This window comes from Chiroxiphia lanceolata, chromosome 3, assembly GCF_009829145.1.
Source record: "Chiroxiphia lanceolata isolate bChiLan1 chromosome 3, bChiLan1.pri, whole genome shotgun sequence".
NCBI lineage: Eukaryota > Metazoa > Chordata > Aves > Passeriformes > Pipridae > Chiroxiphia > Chiroxiphia lanceolata.
The window spans coordinates 64,557,572-64,574,779 of NC_045639.1; the positions used below are offsets into that span (position 1 = coordinate 64,557,572).

Consider the following 17,208-nt stretch of genomic DNA (forward strand, 5'->3'; position numbering starts at 1 on the left):
AAACAGTTTGCTGCGTTAAGCACTTATTTTGGACACTTTATTATAAACCGTAAAGTTTGGATATAAAGTATTTTCCAAAAATTGTGCACAGCAGCAGACCTCCTTGCACAGCTATATATGAAAATGAGAGGCTGTCAAATCCACACCCATCTGGCACACGGAATAAGAGACAAACTCTTAACAAGTATCACACTTAAGTAACATTTATTTTATCAGCATAAATGGTCCAAGTTAAAAGTACTCATGCAGTCATGGGGCCTGGTGGCTGTCAAGAACTTTTCCCCAGTTTGTGCTATCTGTGAGCACTTCCACTGAAGTGAAAGTAAGGCAGAACCAAGATTTAGCAAGGTACAGGCACTTTGTTCCCAGTTCAAGCAGGGAAAAAAAAAGCCTACATCAGGTCCTGGTCCCCCCACCCCAAAAAAGCCTCATGTGTTAGACAAAATGCTGTAAAAAATAAAAACCCCAAAATACAGAAAGTAGGTGTTCCCTAACCATACACTAGTAGTTTATGTCATCATATATAAGACCAGAAGTATAAGAAACCATAAATGAAAGCTTACTACTTAACAGTGTTGGGTACTTAGCAATGTGTGTAACACAAGTGTTCACAGCAGTGCAGCAGCACTCTGACTAGTACTGCCAGCCGTGCCTGGTGGCTTTGTCTAACAGTGTAACTAAACAATTGCTTGTAGGAAGATAGGAAAGGTACTTTAGATTCCACATACCTGGTTACATAAAACAGTGATTTACAAAAAACTCTCATACCAAACAATATTCTAAATAAATAGTTCATCTTCATGACTATATACAGAGTCCCCCTCGCATCAGTTATCCAAAAACGACATATCTGTGTCCATGGGCACTGGAGCAAGTTCGCACAGGTAGAACAGCGTGGCTTCGCTTGCCTCTGCCTCTGTCAGTGGCTCCAGTCGCACCAGTTTGCTCTGGGTGGGCTCAGGATCCAGGCTGCTCTCCAGGAGCTCATCCCCTTCCAGGGACTTGTCAATAGTGGAAGGAGTTTCAGCTGCGAAGCTCCCACTCTCAACAGTGGAGCCTGGGTTCCCATCGAGGAATGCAAGGAGTGGAAATGCAGTGTAATGTATCAGCTGCTTATCTAAGGGGGAAAAAATGCCCAGAACATCAGTTCACACACCTTTCTACATGCAGAAGGAAAAAACAATATCCAACCCACAGCACTTATTTAGAGAATTAATAAAAAAACATTATAGGTGTTTGTTTTAAATGTGTTTTTATAGAATTGTTACATGCATATATAACGTTGTGCAGATTCTCCTGCAAAATATCAATTTTTCTGCGTCTGGTGCAGTGCCAAAAACCTAAATCAAATATATCAAGTATTTTGTTTTGGTTATTTGTTCATCAGCATAACATAAAACCAGAAAAAGAGCAAATAACCAAGATGGCTTTTAGAACAATGCATGTTCAACTGTTTTAAGTATTTCAACAAATCACCACAACTAACCTGATCTTGGCTTAGTAGCTTGTGTTTCCTGTGAAGCTGCTGGACCAGCATTATTCTTGTTAGTTTCTTTTCCCTTTGTCTCTGTCTGGGAACAAAAGCAAACTCCTTAACACATGCTTAAAGCCCATACCAATGCCACTGGAACACAGCTGAGCAACTATTAAAAAAACCCTACAATTTTTATTTGTGAAGGTTTGCAGTGGCATTATCAGTATTATCCCTGCTAACAGACCTTGGCTGAGAAAATGTGAAATGGAAACATAGCCTAGAAAGCAAGAACCAAAACCAATGCTTGTAAACGAACAAGACAAATTCAAAGAGCTACATCTGCTTATTCTTGTGTTTCTTTTCCCACCAGACAATACAGATGAAACCATTCTGACAAAGTGTGTATCATCTTTGCAAGTACTAAAATCTTGGGGGATACAAAGTCAAGAGACTGGTACAATGTAGAGATATTGGCCTCAAGGTAATACAAGTTTTAAAGGACATTATTAATTACTGTCCTTTTCCTCTTTGCTGTTTAAAGCCTAACAGGATGAAATCAGCTGTAGTCTTCTTTTTCTCATGGAAGTCTTAAAAGTCAGAGCATGAAGTGCCATGATACCAGTAAAGAAAACAGCAAAAGGTGAGCAAAATTTTACATCTGTCATTACTGTGTACATTGAGCAATAGATTTAAGACTTACTTTGGTATTAGTGATATGATCATGATCTGTGGGATTCATCTGCACGGAGCTTGTAAAAAGCTGAATGAGACAAAACACATCAAGTTTTAGGTATCTTGATGCTGCTGTTAAGAATACAAGACCATTGCATCTGCATGTGTGAGAATAACCCTTCTATTTATTCCACGCTCTATGAGGACTGGAGTTTATTTACAGGTAGTTACGACTTTTGCAAAGAAAAACTAGCTTTGGCACACAATGGTTTGCGATTCCACGAAGCTCAGTCACAAAGGAAACAACTATATTGCATCTAACTAACACAGTTTGCTGCAGTTTTAAAACATCAATTTCTTCTTACTTTGCTGCATGGATAATTCTGTCTACAATATGGACAAACACACCCTGCCCAAGTTTCCAAGTGACACCAAACCAGAAGGAGTCATCAGTACGTGGGAGAGCAGAGCTGCCATTAAGAGGTATCTCAACCAAGTGGGAGAGGGGCCAACAGGAACTCCACCAGGTTCAACAGCCACGCATCTTCAGGACCCAGTAACCTCATGCACTGGCCCAGGTTAGGGTTAAGGAACAAATGGACAGTGAGTAGCTCCTCAGAGAGGGAACAGGGGAGTTGTGGTAGACAACACTGCCACCAGCCAGCAGCACGGCCTTGTTACAGGGAGAGAAGCTCTGCTACAGGCAGCACAGCCAGGATGTCGCTGGAAGCAATTATTCCTCTCTGCACAGCACCTGAGGTCACTTGAGGAAGAGTGTCCACTTTTAGGCCTCCCAGATCGAGGGTTTTTAAATTAGAGGGTGTCCAGAGGGCCACAGATGTCTGGAGGCTTAAGGCATGCAAGAGGCTCAGGAAGCCTGGCTAATCTTGTCTGAAGAGGGACAATGAGGGAGAATAATTGCCCTCTTCCACTGCTCTGTTACCGAGAAGGCCACATGGACAAAGGACAAGAGGCAAGAGTGATGAAGTGCAGCAGGGCAAACTGTGACTGACATAAGGAAATGTTTCACTAAGAAGAGTCAAGCCCTCAACAGACACCCAAGAGCCTGTCTTTGGAGATTTTGGAATTTGAGTAAACAAGGTCCAGAGCAATAAGATTCAACTTTCAAGCTGACCCTGCTTTGAGAAAGGGGACTTGACTAGATGACGTGCACAGGTCCCCTCCAACCCAGACCATTCTACTCAACATAAACCTGAAGAAACCTGAAATTGCAGGGAAACTTGTAAAATAAATGCCAAGAGCCTTTTTAACCCCGGTTCATTGAGAAGACCACAGATGATGTGCTGGGTTATTTCAAAGCAAGAGTATTAGACATCTACTTGATGTCTAAGTTCATGTCACAACAAATATAAGCATGATTTCGTTCATTAATAAAGCCATTTTTCAATAAAAAACTTATGCATTCATTTGAGCAGTGGTATAGCACTAAGAATTATACCAGTGCTCAAGAAACATACAGCAGTAAATATTTGTAATGGGAAGAGAGGAAAAAATATCAGTTGTGTTTTAAATCCATTCTTCACAGTAACAATACACACAAATCTTTTCTAATGCCTATTGCTCAAGTATTTAAAATAAACAGTCAAAATTACATCGACCAGGAGATCTGGATCTATGCTGAACTGTCGTCCCGATAACATAGCCTGGAAGTCCTCTAAACTGCAGTCGATACTGTCAAGATAATCCAGAAGTTCAACTCTAGAAGACAAACAGTATTTTACTGCTGTATCCCTTAACAAAGTAAGAGAAATCCTCGAGTAAGCTTTACACAGATGTACTACATGCATCTAAAAATCTTTACCAGAACTAGAATGAACTAAGTTTTTTCATCAGATATGACCTCTGGAAAAAAAGGAAAACTTTTAGCCTCTAGAGGAGAACCCAAGTAAAGCAGAGGGGTGCTCTGAAACAGGTATTGCAGGTATTGTATCAACATAACACTACGACATGACCCTAATGAGTCCCATCCGCCTGCAGGAGCGACACAAATAAATCTTGACAGTTTAAATAATGATATACACAATATTACACTGCCGGATTACACATCCCAACTCACTCATGTGAGCTTCACAATCAGAATCAGAGGTCATATCTTAAAATATTTAAAATAGAAGGATCTTTAGAAACTGGTTAGAATAACAATGGGTTATTAATTTAACATTCTCCGCAGAAACTACTGTTCAGTTCTTTTTACTTCAGTCAAATAATCTGTTCTAATACTCGAAAAAAACCAAAAACCAGACTACTTACTTTCCAAGAAGATTTATATTCTGTGAAATTACTCCATTTTCACTGAGTATGGAATCCATCACTGAGACTGGATCTTCTGCAGTTAAAGTTGACTGGTTATTCAGCTGTACAGCACTTGACATGAGTGGGCTTGTGCTGTCACTGACAGTGCTGACTGGATCGTTACCTGGGACAGCAACTGATTCGGTGCTTTTATCCCCTTGAATTACAGGGGCGTATTCATCTTCGTTATCATCTTCCACAATTACAATATCGGGAGAAGGATAGCTACAACTACAGCTGCAATACAAGATAAATTAATTAGAGCATTTCATACACTTTTTTAAATTGGTATTATTATACAGGTTTAGTTACTTCTCACTTTAGTCAAGCCACTACAAGGAAATAAACTTTCCTACTGCTTTTCAGTACTAAACACGGAAAGATACTCTCAATATCTATTTTCCATTGATATGGTTCTGTAATGCTCAATACAGTTAATGCAGCTCAGCTAGCACACACTGTTGTGCTAGACCACAATAACCAACTACTAAAAAGCTATAGGATAGCTTTTTGCATTAGAATAACTATAAGTTTGCGTATAAAGTATGTACAAAGTGGACCAAAGCATACAAGGCTATCAAACTAGACAGACAACATATATTTTGCATATTTCCTGTTGAACACAATCAACTCTGGAGCATCCATAACATAAAGGATCTCAGTCAACAGGTCTGTTATTAACCTTGTTACATATACCAGGAATGAAACCTGAAAACCAAGAGCGAGCCTCAACTAATTTGCTTTCATCCAACATTCCAGTTCTTAACCCTTAAGTAGCTGTTAGTTACACTGCCTCTTTATCACAGCTGTATCCTCATAAAGCTTTTCTATCAGAGAATACATTCCCAGACATCAGCTGAGCAAGAAGAATGGTACCAGTTCAAGTGGAAGCTAGAAATACCTAACTTTTATTTCTTAAGGCATAAGGCAGGCCCTATCAATCCAATGTAACTCAGGAAGAGAGTTGCTCCTCAGTCCCTGAACCAAGTTTCAACTTGCCCGTAGATGCAAGATGAACTACTTCTATAGTACTAGAGTACAAACAAGAAGGAACACAATCACAAAACACTTGAGACAGAAAAAAAACCCTTGAAATTAATTGGCTTAATGAAGTTCAAAGACCACACCAACACCTGACAAACAATACATGCAAATTATTCTCCACAAAAATCTGTAAAAATAAGGGAAGTTATTCTTGTCTGTACTCATAACCAAAAGTAAGAAAACACCACTTACTCTGTCTTTGGACTAGTATATTTAAAAAGAGTGCAATAATACAGATTGCTTCAGTTTATATGTACCTGCCACATATTACAACTCCAACAACCAATTAAGTAATTGGAATAAATCCAGAGGTCAAGAAATCAAAAGCTAGTGTGAATTCACAGATGAAACTTCTATATGTGCAGGAGTGCTGAGTAATTCTGACCACTTCATTAGAAAAAATTACCTATGACATCTGAATTATTGCATATTATACAACACTGAAAGCCATTATCTACGTACACTTCTACAGACTTCTTACTTGGAAGAATCTGAAGTGGTATCTTCATTTGTTTCTGGTGTAACAGGAAAATTTTCTTCATCACCCATGGGATTTTCTTCATCACCCACATCCTCAGTGACATCGTAAATAACAATGTCATCTGAAATCTGTTCTCTTTGTTTTAAGCCCTCATTTCTGTTGAGAGGTACCTGAGAATTATTTTTAAAGGAGTCAGGGGACAGAAGGATGATGAGTTTCAGCATTTTGACAGTTATCATTTTATCTTACAGTGCTTCTAATCTAAAAAAGTCTAAGAGCTTTCCTACATCTTTGAGATTACAAGCTGTTTGTATAGATCTATGTTTAATAAAAAAAGCCATACAAGTAAATGAACAAGATGGAGAATACCAGCTACAGGAAAGTTTGGTAAACACTACAGGCACAGAAATAAAAATATACTAGCACTGTCAGCAAATGCAACAGAAAAGCTGCAAAAATGAGACCATAAAATAAATAAAAATATTAAAACATTGACTATTGTTTAAATAGTACTTTGTTTCAAAGCTACTAATTCTGATGCCATGCTATAGCACTCATTTTGATGATTTCCCCACCAATCTTTATTTGGACAGCAGAAAACAACTTTCAGTGGCACGACTCATTCAAATGGAAAAACATGACATGATTTTGCTGCATTGGATGCTGCCTTGCAGACCAACACACTGGACTCTTGTCTCTGTATGGGGCCAAGGGCGCCTCACTCCCAGAGATAACAATGCAATACGTATGTGCTATTTCTAACAGCACAATTATTAAAAGCAAACTGCTTTCAGTAGGATCATGTCAAGCCGTACTTAATACACAGGCAACTGGTTTATACATGCTTATGTTGTAAAGTGAATGGTGATTATCAACAGAATATGACATGCCACTTCTACAAGTTGACAGCTTTCAGTACACAGCCACGTTTTATTCCCCATAAGACAATCTACTTGGTCCATCTGCCCCCCCTGCACTCCTTCCTTCATCATAACAGAGCGTATTCATAACAGAAAACTTACATGGTGGCTGCTGTCAGCTGGTTCTTTCACAATTTTCTGAAATACATTTGACTTTGTAGGTCCATTAGTGTTCAAAAGTAGAGGCCTACATCAGAAAGAGTAAAGGAAGAAAGCAACCTCAAAACCAATTCTTTGGTTTTAGTCAACAAGGCATGTCAGTTTACTGACTGGACAGCAAGTTTTCAAGATCATATCTACCTCTTGCGTTTTAGGCTCACTAGTTGGTTATTCTGCACCAAGGTAACAATGAATTGTACAATCTGTAAGGGAAAGAACACTATTGTTAATCACTCCACTTTGTAGAGCATCAATCTATATTATAACAGAAGACTTCAATAATAAAATCTATACATAAACAGCAAACCACTTATTTTGTGTAGTAACTTTTATATAGAGCTGTTCAGAAAAGTTAAAAATCATGGTAAAAACACTGCTGGTAATATCTCAACAAAATAGTTATTCAGTTGTCCAAGAAAGGCTTTACACATAGCAGGAGGTAAGAGTAAGCTTTTACATTACGTTTTACAGCACACAGAAAGACATCCAGCAACTCAAATGATTAGAAGAATTCTAATAAGCAATGGTAGAAGGCGTACAGAGATGTGGATCATATACGTAACCTGTATCTGTAAATACTGGTTCTGGTGAAAGGCATTTTTGACAGATTCAGAAAAAATTACATGTACAATTAACATTACAAATACAAGGTCAGCAGGTCAGTCAAGTAGGACAGCACTGAATTTCCAATACAGAACTTCATAATTGAGCACTCCCTCACGCAAGTACAACACTTGAATGAAGCCTTACCTTTCGAATAACTTGCTGTTGTTGCAAGTGTTTAGTTCTCAGTTCTGACACTTCCCTCCAAAGGGATTCATTCTCTCTGTTTAAAAATGATGATTTAAAAGTCAAAGTTATAAAACTTTGTTCTATAAAACAAAGTTATAAAACTTTTATAGTAATTTTTGTTAAAGATTAGTTGGTCTCATTAAAGCTCTTCAAAATACGTTTTTAGATTGGGGCACTGGGTGGGAGTGTCACACAGTCAGCAGCCTTGGAAAGTAATTACAAAATGGAGACCCAAAGACAACAAATGGCCTGTAGAGAATTTCCAGCCCTTTTAAAATGGAAGAAACAAAAAATTCTCACATTTGGCAGTATTTATTAACTATACATTCTGCATTTTAAAATTAACTTTCAGCATTTAAAAATTAACCGTTTTGTTTCCTTTCCTGTAAAAACAAAGTTGCCTTCTTTTCTTCCTTCTAGAAATAAAATAAAAAAAAAAATCAAGTATGTAGTTGGTTTCTGGCAGCAAGGGACAGCATAATAATGCATCTCATCACTAAAAACCAGAGTTCTTCACCTACATCCAGCCTGCTTGTCCTCCCTCACACACCTTTTGCTAGGTGCAAGCCACCGGTCAGCAACTGCCTGTCTTCAAAGCACGTTTCTGCACATGCTTTGCTTGTGTGTACAGAACAAGCTCTCAAGTCACACACGCAGCCGTAGCCATTCGAATAGTTGCCTCTATTAGCTCCGATAAAGGGGCATGTTAGGTGCTAAAAACTAACAGAGCTTGTCAGAGGTGGTAGTTTTCATGAAACACTGCCATTTTACAAACCTTAGCTGTTCCAGTACTCACAGGAGGCCAGTTACTGAGACAGCGTAAAAACTGCCCGTGCTATTGTAACCACGAGAAGTTTGTTTCCAACAGCATATTGCATATTAAAGCCCCAATGAATAAGGAAAGGCAACATACCACTCTCCTCTCTTTTGCAGTTTAATTTTCAACACAGAGAAACAAACCCCACTGGTGTTCAGTTTTTAGGAAACCTTAAGCTAAGTTTTCAGAAACAGCTGTTCACGTGCAGTGTGATGCAGGGTATTACTCCTCAAACTGCTTCTATGTCCAACATATGTCCAACATACAGTTTCAGAGTACAGTTCCATCAAAAATTTAACAACTGAAGTTAGGGATTCTGAACTTTCTCACTAGCTTTATTAACATGTTTTGTAGGACTAGGTCTTCTGATTTAGCCCAGTTTCTACCTTAGTTATTTTAAACTGATGGGACAAAATCATGGATGTCAAAGACAACCATTCTAAGTTCTCATCTACAAACTGTCAGGTCTTTTCCAACTGGATGTCATTTCAGTCAAAGTCAGCCCTGCTCTGGGCAGAGATTTGGACCTGATGGCCTTCTGGGGTTATTTCAACCCAAATTCATCTAGGATTTGCAAAGGGCAAATATGAGTATTTTTACTCTAGACTGGCCAGATTCTAACAAAGACTCTTCCTAGGTCAAGTAAGTTTGTCTCTGAATGTTCTACCCCTCAAGTAATTAGAGCTGAAAACTATAAAAGACAAAATTTACTTCTTAAAACTTTAACTAATCAGTGACCTCTGTCACACCATCACTTACTTTCTCAATGTAAGTTAAGGTGCCCTGAGACAGAGTTCCTATTCAAGTGATGTGACTTACAGTGCATGAGCTTATTGTCATGTATCTTGTTTGTATCTACATACTCTAAAGGATTAAGTAATTTTTGACACACGTCTCTCTCACTGTTGAAAATAAATCATGATTACTAACTAGGCAAAAATGCTCTAAAAATACTCTGTTTACATTTGCATTTTAGATTCTGTTCCTTTGTAACTGATGCAACAAATGAACTTCCAAACTAGATTTCTAAATACATTTTCCAAGGCATTAACTCTTCTGCAATTTTAAGCAGTGGGGGAACAAAGACAACAATAGGAAAATAAAAATCAACGACCAAAGACATTAACTGTTATAAGAAAGTATTATATGCACTTTGCACAAACCAAACTCTGACTCAAACTAAATACAGTAACTACTTCAAACTTGAAGATGTAAACCAGCATACTTTATGCCAAGAGCTGATTTGAATATTCAGCCTCAGCAGCATTATGGAACTAAAGGTATTATTTAATTACCCACTACTGACAGTTCTGGAAACACTAACATTGCCTATTACTTTTAACAATATCAGAATAGTTAATTTTTAATGCAATTTTTTAACCGAAATTTATGTTCCTAAAGCAATACTGAATTTAGGTAATCAGAAATCAAGAGACACCTAAAATTAGATCTTTGTCCCATATCTAGTATCAGAATTGCTCAGCATTAGGGATCAGTTACTGATGCAGCAACTTACCTCTTCAAAAGAGACAACTGAGATTCAATAGTCGTTTGTTTAATTTCCACCTTTTGAGCACTACATATTATTTTGGAGAGATCTTCCTGACGTATCTTGTTTTCCTCAGGTCTCGAAGATGAAACCTTTAAAAGATTAGAATCCAGAAACACCACTTCCCTTTACTCATACTTAACTAATATTCTATTTGGGTGATCACATATATTTTCTTACTAGTGTTGATAAACTATGCATTTAAGTTAATAATAAACCAAGCATCAAAAAAACCCCCAAACCAGAACCATAGCTGTCATCACATTAGCTTTTGCTGTTACAAACATTTGTGTACATTCAGATTCTTCAGGTACTCTCCCAAGTGCTCTACTTCATTATAACTGCTTCACAATAACCTGGTGTTAATAAGTACATCACTCTGTGCTGATTTTAGCTGGGGTAGTTAATTTTCTTTACAGTAGCTAATATGGGGCTGTGTTTTGGATTTGTGCTGTTATGTTGCAGCGCTGGCAATACAGAGCTGTTTTTGTTACTGCTGAGCAGTGTTTACACATGGATCAAGGCCTTTTCTGCTTCTCCCCCCACTGCACCAGCAAGTTGGCTGGGGCTGCACAAGAAATTGGGAGGGCACATACATGGCTGGGACAGTTTTCCCCAGCTGATCAAAGGGATACTCCATACCACATAGTGTCATGCTGCGTATATAAAACTGGAGGATAAAGAAGGAAGGAGGGGTGTTTGAACTGACAGCATTTGTGAAGACAAATGTATCTGTTACGCGCGATGGAGCCCTGCTTTCCTGGGGATAGCTGAACACCTGCCTGCCCATGGGAGGTGGTAAATGAATTCCTTATTTTGTTTTGCTTGTGTGTGGGGCTTTTGCTTTACTTACTGAACTGCCTTTATCTCAACCCAGGAGCCTTCTCACTTTTACTCTCCCGATTCACCCATATCCCGACATGGGAGGAGTGACCAAGCAGCTCTGTGGGGCCGAGATGCTGACTGGGGTTAAACCACAACACCCACCCTCTCACCAGAGTTTAATGTGCCATATTTCCATTTGGTATCTATATTCACCTGACTCATATTAACAGCAGAGCACATTTCAGAGTCATATTTAGCAGCATAACAAACACGTTTATAGGTTTGCCCCCTGTTCTCTTTGGTGGAAAGTTTAATGCTTACAGTAGCTTCGGTCTGAAACAAGCTACATTAACAAGCAGTTTCTTCTATTACTGATTAGGTAAAGTCAAAGCATGCTCTGTACTTCTAATACTCTCTTGTAAATTGTCATATTTGCCTAACTCACTCATTTTTGCCACCTGTGAAACTTACTATAACGACAGCGAAGTAGGTTAAATAAAGAAGCCCAGTCAAATCCCCCAAAATGTGTTTAAACAGGATCAAGATATAAATGAAAGCAGTGCAGTTTGCTTCCATAAACTCCAAACTATCTGCACTCATAATCCTGCAGTTAAACTTGTCATGAACTTTGCTATTCATCAACATGTAGTAGTACAGGTTTTCTACATACTGAGTTTTCACTAACCTTCCTTTTAATGTGTTCCAACAAGTCCTCTCGGCCCTGCCTAAAATATGCATGCCGAAATTCTACTGGACCATCTCGCTCCAGTTTGACAATCCCAGAATCAACATGGACAACTTTCCGGAAGCCATATTTAAAAAAAAAAAAAAAAAAAAAGAAAACTTCAAAATCCACATTAAGAAATTCAAAATATGCTGTCCCAACTATCCTATTAATAACTTTGAGGATAAGACAGTATCCTAGTTGCAGAGAACACAGGGCCACTGCTCAAAGGAAATTAAAACTAAATGTGTACAGGATCTAGAACTATGCTAGAATGTAAAAATCCAGGAACTTACACATGTTCAGCTGTCTGACAAAGCTTGCCATGTTGTTGTGCTTGAAGTACTTGGGAAGAATCTCTTTTGCAAATCTCTGCTCATCCAACACCAAGAAACTCTTGCCATTCTAAAATGAGAAACACATATTAAGCTACTTAAAAACCATAGCAGAAAACACACTGGACTTTTAGAATTAATCACCAGATAGGAATGTTTCCTTTGTGCATGCAGTACATTACTGATCTGCCTGCCTACAACTTTCTGAAACAAAAAGCAACTGAGTACTATCAATTTACATCATTATCTGTATCTGAAGAGGAACATCTCCATTGTTACTTTTTGCTTCCTCGAGATATGAATTAATTGTTTCCCAACAATTATCACAGTTTCACTACAGGACAATACTATCAATTTTGTACATCGTTCTGAAGTCTTGGTAAGAAATCTAACAAAGAGCCTGAGCAAGGAAAAAATACCAACAACCAGCTGAAAGTCCCATCTGCTTTCCACTATAAAAGCATGATTAGTTTGATAGGACTTGTAGAGCAGATAGAGCTGTCAAAGGGCTGAGCATGTCCACTGGGTTTTGGAGTTACCAAAAAGGTAACCGCCAAGGCAACATACCCCTTCTGGAACGCCAGTTGTGAAGGAGGACTGATCTTTTATTTAATCCACAGGCTTTGACTAAAATAGAAAGATCAGCTCTTTGTTCTTCAATGACCACTCCACCAACTACAGGGCAAATAATTGGCAAAATGCAAATTACCTACTTCTAAAAGCTTTAGGTGTCTATACAACCACGGTACTCTTACCCTGTATTTAATGAAAAGTCTATCATCTTTAACAAATGTCAACACTGTTACTCCATCTTCTTAGAAGCCTTTAGTTCAATAAGTCACATTTTTCTTATCCTCAAATGCCAGCTGTTCTACGATCATCACAAGAAGCTTAGAGAACCAACCATAAGACCATGTGAAGATTCTTATCCAAGGGCTTGTGTCCTCATTTCAGCAGGGATAGAATAATTTTTTCTTAGTAGCTAGCACAGTGTTGAGTTTTGGATTCAGTAGGAAAATAACGTTGATGTCAATATTATTCTCTGATGTTTTAGTTGTAGCTGAGCAAGTCAAGGACTTTTCAGCTTCCCGAGCTCTGCCAGTAAGCAGGTGCACAAGAAGCTGGGAGGGAGCATAGCGGGGTGGATGTGTGCACCACCACACCAGGACAGCTGACACACACTGGGCAAAGGGATATTCTATACCACAGAACATCATCTCCAGTATATAAACCAGGGGAGTTACCCAGAAGGGGGGCCAACTGCTGTTCACAGATGGGCCGGGTATTGGCCCAGCAAGTAGTGAGCAATTGTACAGCATATCATTTGTTTTTCTTAGATTTTCTCTCTCTGTCCTTTTTATTACTATTATATATTAATAATATATTATTATATTATATATATTATAAATTACTTTGTTTTAATTATTAAACAGTTCTTATCTCAACCCACAGGTTTTAATGTTTTTAACCAGGGTGCGAGTAAGCGACCAAACGGCTGTGCTGTACTTAGTTGCCAGTTGGGGTTAAACCACAACATCTTGTTCCTGACAAACCATGATCATCAGGAACAGGATTTTATAAATGGTCTCCACTGGATGTGTTTAACACTGAGAGGAAGATAGGAAGATGAAAACTTCCAGTAACAACTGCCTGCCTACCTCCTGCTGAGAAACAACCAGTGGAAGGGAAAAGGGAAGCAAAAGAAATTGACTGTTTCAGCCAATGCTGTGTGAAACTCACCAACCGGAGGTGCTCAACTGACAACTTCCACGTGGTGCCTCACTTTGTCCCTTTGACATTGTCCAGGTTTAAGACAGGAAAATCTGGGTAACACATTTACTAGCTCTGGTTGCCCTGACAGTCATCTACAGCAAGGCTGTACAGATGCTAAGGCCTGTAAGCATCAGTAACAGCTCAACATGGTTTTCAACTCCTAGTGCCAATGACTGCAGCATACAGCAGTCTCCCAAGTGCTTCATTTGGTATTCCTGACCCGTATTTCCACGGACAACACGTACTGTGGCTTCACTGAGATATGTATGCAGGGAGACAAAATCTGGCTGTTTGGTTTCAGATGGTGTTTAGGCTTACACTGTAAGGATATAGACTGGTATAGGAGGAAAGCGAATTATTATAGTAACTGTACTCTCCCCTGTTACATTTGGTACACTTTTTGTACCCTATAATATCGACGTAGTGCATTTTTAAAAGATATCCCAAGCAACCTCAATACTTCACTCCCACAAGAACTGCTCGTTGCCAATAACATCAACTGTTATTAGTGGACCTTCCCTCTAGAAACAGCCTCGCAGAATTTCAAACAATTAGTCTTTACTGTTAATTAAGAAAATAAAACAAGGATACCTAATAGTCTTGGTGTGTTTACTCGAGATAAACATGAGCAATGAATTTGGAATGTGTTCATCAAAAGCGTAAGGCAGCAAAAATAGCACATCTTACGGTAGATAACGTCAATCTTCATATAGCCCTTATTACCCCTCTTCCAAAAAAAAAAAGAAAGCAACAGAAGAAAGGAAAGCTGTCATAATCTATTGAGGCCTCCTGCTACCCCCTTTGAGAAGTTTTGGCTGAAGTTACTGGTAAATCATTATCAGTAAAATGTTTAAGATGTTTTATCGTTCCTCGAGTACTTAAAATAGCAGCTCTCGGTTGAGTTTATCTCAACACCATCTGAAGATGTTGACACAGTTTGAGAATAGGATTTTCTTGAAAAGAGGATGTAGAGAAAAATGAAATAGTTATTATTAAAATACGTGCTTAGCATTTAGCACAAGAATTAATGATGTTAACTGCAGCAACTCGCCAGCCCTTCGTTACACTGTAAAAAGGTGTAAGAAGATGGTGCCCAGTTACACTTTCCCCGCGGCCCATCCTCTTCCCGCCGCTCCAGCAGGTGGACACGAGACCGGGAACCCCCCGCCCGCCCCCCACGTGGCCGCTCCCTGCCGCCCCCGCGGGGTCCAGCCCCTCTGGAGGCCGTCAGCGGCTCATGGGGAACAGCAAGAGGACGGCACACCCCGCTGTCCCCATCCTCCCCGGCTCACCAAGGGCGAGCCCCGCTACTGACGCACCCACCGCCTCGCAGTGGGAGATCCCCCCGCAGCCCCGCGTTCCCCGCACTACGGCTCCATAAACACAGTGCACAGCAGAATCCCGCCACTGCCGGGCCCCTGCCCTCCCCTCCGAGCCGCCCGCCGCCCGGGGAAGCCCCCGGCCTGCTCAGTCTGGGCCGGCGAAGGAGCGGCTCCCCGCCGGCAGCGGCTGAGGACGCGCCCCCAGGGCGGGCACCGGCGCTCCCGCTCCCCGTCTAAGACAAGGCCGACCAGCAGCCCGGCCCGGCCCGAGAGGGACCTGACCACGCCATGCGGCCGTACCCTGGCTTTCCTCCCTCCCCCCGCGCACGCCGAGGCCCGCGGCACTCAGTAGAGCCCGGTGCCCGCTGGGGACCGCCGGAGTAAAGCGGAGGGTGATGGGGGGGGGCTCCCGCCACACGCCGGCGGGAAGGGGGGGGGGGGGGGGATGTCGGCCGACCTGGCTCCAGGTGATGAGCCGGTTGCTGGGGGTCTCGCCCAGCAGAGCCCACAGCTTGCTGAGGAAGGCTGGGACCCCCGAGCCGGCGAAGGGCGGTGGCTGCTGTGGGGGCGGCGGGGCCGGGGCCGGGGCCGGGGCCGGGGCCGGGGCCGGGGCCGGGGCCTGGGCCTGGGGCTGCGGCGGTTGCTGCTGCTGCTGCTGCTTCATTGTCGCTCTGGCGGCGGCGGGGCCTCTGCCCGGGGGGTGCGCACAGCGCGCCCGACCCCGCCCCTCGCGCGGACCCCGCGTGCGCGCCGGCCCCGCTGCACGCGCGCGTGCGCGCCGGCCCCGCCCCTTCCCCTGCTCTTTACATAACGTCCCCACGTGCGCCGCCCTCACGTGTCACAACAGCGCCGGCACGGGTGGGACTGGGCCAATAGGGGAGCGCCTCGCCCCGGGGGGCGGGGCCACGTGGCGCAGCCGCACGTTCTCGCCGGGGCACTGCGCGCGTGGCGGGGGAGCCGCTGAGGGAGGCGGGGCGGGTGAGGGGAAGGTCTTCGGCTGCAGCCGCGGGGAGCGGCTTGTGGGTGCCTACAACGTGCCTTTCTTTGGGACTTACCCCATCCTGGGGCTTCAGAAAGGCCCAGGAGAAAGGTACAATTCAAGTAACCTTTCCATTAGTTTTTTTGTTATCTTATGAGGTCTGAGCACGAGGTAATTGCTTGTCCATGTTCTTAAAGCTTCTTGTTTTACTATTTTACAAGCCAGCCATTGCAGAACTCAGCAGTTTTTAGCCAGAGGCTGTTTGACTTCCCAGTATTTTCATGACCAGTGCTATCATGTTTTTCCACTCTGCAGTAAAATTTTCCTCCATTTAGCTTGCAGAAATCTGGTAATTATCAGTTCTGAGACAGGTCAAGCTATTTAAATCTTTCAGGATGCAGTTCTCACCCTCCCCTCACCAGAAAAACACAGCACTAAAACTTTTTGGGTATTGTGAAATGTTGAAACTCAGAAAAAAACAGGCCTCATATCCCTGTACTAACCCCTCGAACCCAGCAGATTCTGTTCTTCCCCAGCCTCATTCCCCTTCCCTTGGGTCCACAGTTCCCCCACATGCAGGAGTTCCAGCTAAGACCTAGTGCTTAGGGACTAAAAGAGCACTGCCAATAGGGAACATCTGATTTCCAGCACTTTTTCTTACAGGGACGCTATGCAGTTAGCAGCGACTCAAATCTGGTAAGGAAACCAAGAGAAAAAAGTTTGACATCCCATATGCCTAGAATCACAACCACCACTGGTCTCTTCTCTCATACTTGAGCAACAGGCAGTCCCTACAGCAGTCCCATACTCTCTTGTAGGAGCTTTGTCCACTGATAGTCCAGTTTTGATGTGGCTTAGGAAAAATAATTTGGGATGAGGGATGTTCCACAGCACATTTACAAACAGAGGTCACAAAACAGCCCTCATGGAACAATACTTCTCTTATGTGAACTTCACCTATCTTCTCTGACTTCTTATTTTCTTCTACCACAGTGGAATATACAGCAAGGGTCAACAGCTCCACTTTTC

General features: G+C 41.6%; 1 protein-coding gene across 4 annotated transcripts; it reads right to left on the reverse strand.

Moving 5' to 3' along the window:
• Window positions 1-183: 183 nt before the first annotated feature.
• HSF2 (heat shock transcription factor 2) lies at window positions 184-15,879 on the reverse strand. 4 transcript variants are annotated; one of them, XM_032681521.1, is made up of 14 exons: window positions 15,821-15,879; window positions 15,658-15,790; window positions 12,067-12,175; window positions 11,732-11,859; window positions 10,189-10,313; window positions 7,814-7,889; window positions 7,205-7,266; window positions 7,007-7,091; window positions 5,985-6,154; window positions 4,418-4,696; window positions 3,760-3,865; window positions 2,175-2,234; window positions 1,487-1,571; window positions 184-1,117 (listed from the first exon to the last, which is right to left on the reverse strand). In XM_032681521.1, exons 1-14 carry the CDS (start codon window positions 15,862-15,864, stop codon window positions 828-830), a joined length of 1,752 nt encoding a protein of 583 aa, XP_032537412.1. In that variant the 5' UTR covers window positions 15,865-15,879; the 3' UTR covers window positions 184-827. The 4 variants fall into 4 exon arrangements, with proteins under 4 accessions (XP_032537412.1, XP_032537414.1, XP_032537411.1 ...); XM_032681523.1 differs by having other exon boundaries at window positions 4,418-4,493; window positions 4,584-4,696; window positions 15,658-15,879; XM_032681520.1 differs by having other exon boundaries at window positions 15,658-15,879.
• Between the last annotated feature and the right edge of the window lie 1,329 nt (window positions 15,880-17,208).

What these genes read in the sequence shown, in the direction of transcription:
- HSF2 (XM_032681520.1), bottom strand. Translation starts at nt 15,864, where the DNA reads ATGAAGCAGCAGCAGCAGCAGCAACCGCCGCAGCCCCAGGCCCAGGCC. An exon ending in TGGAACACATTAAAAGGAAG is followed by an intron (nt 10,314 to 11,731) that starts GTTAGTGAAAAC and finishes AATCTTTTAAAG; the next exon opens with GTTTCATCTTCGAGACCTGA. An exon ending in AATATAAATCTTCTTGGAAA is followed by an intron (nt 3,866 to 4,417) that starts GTAAGTAGTCTG and finishes TTTGTCTTCTAG; the next exon opens with AGTTGAACTTCTGGATTATC.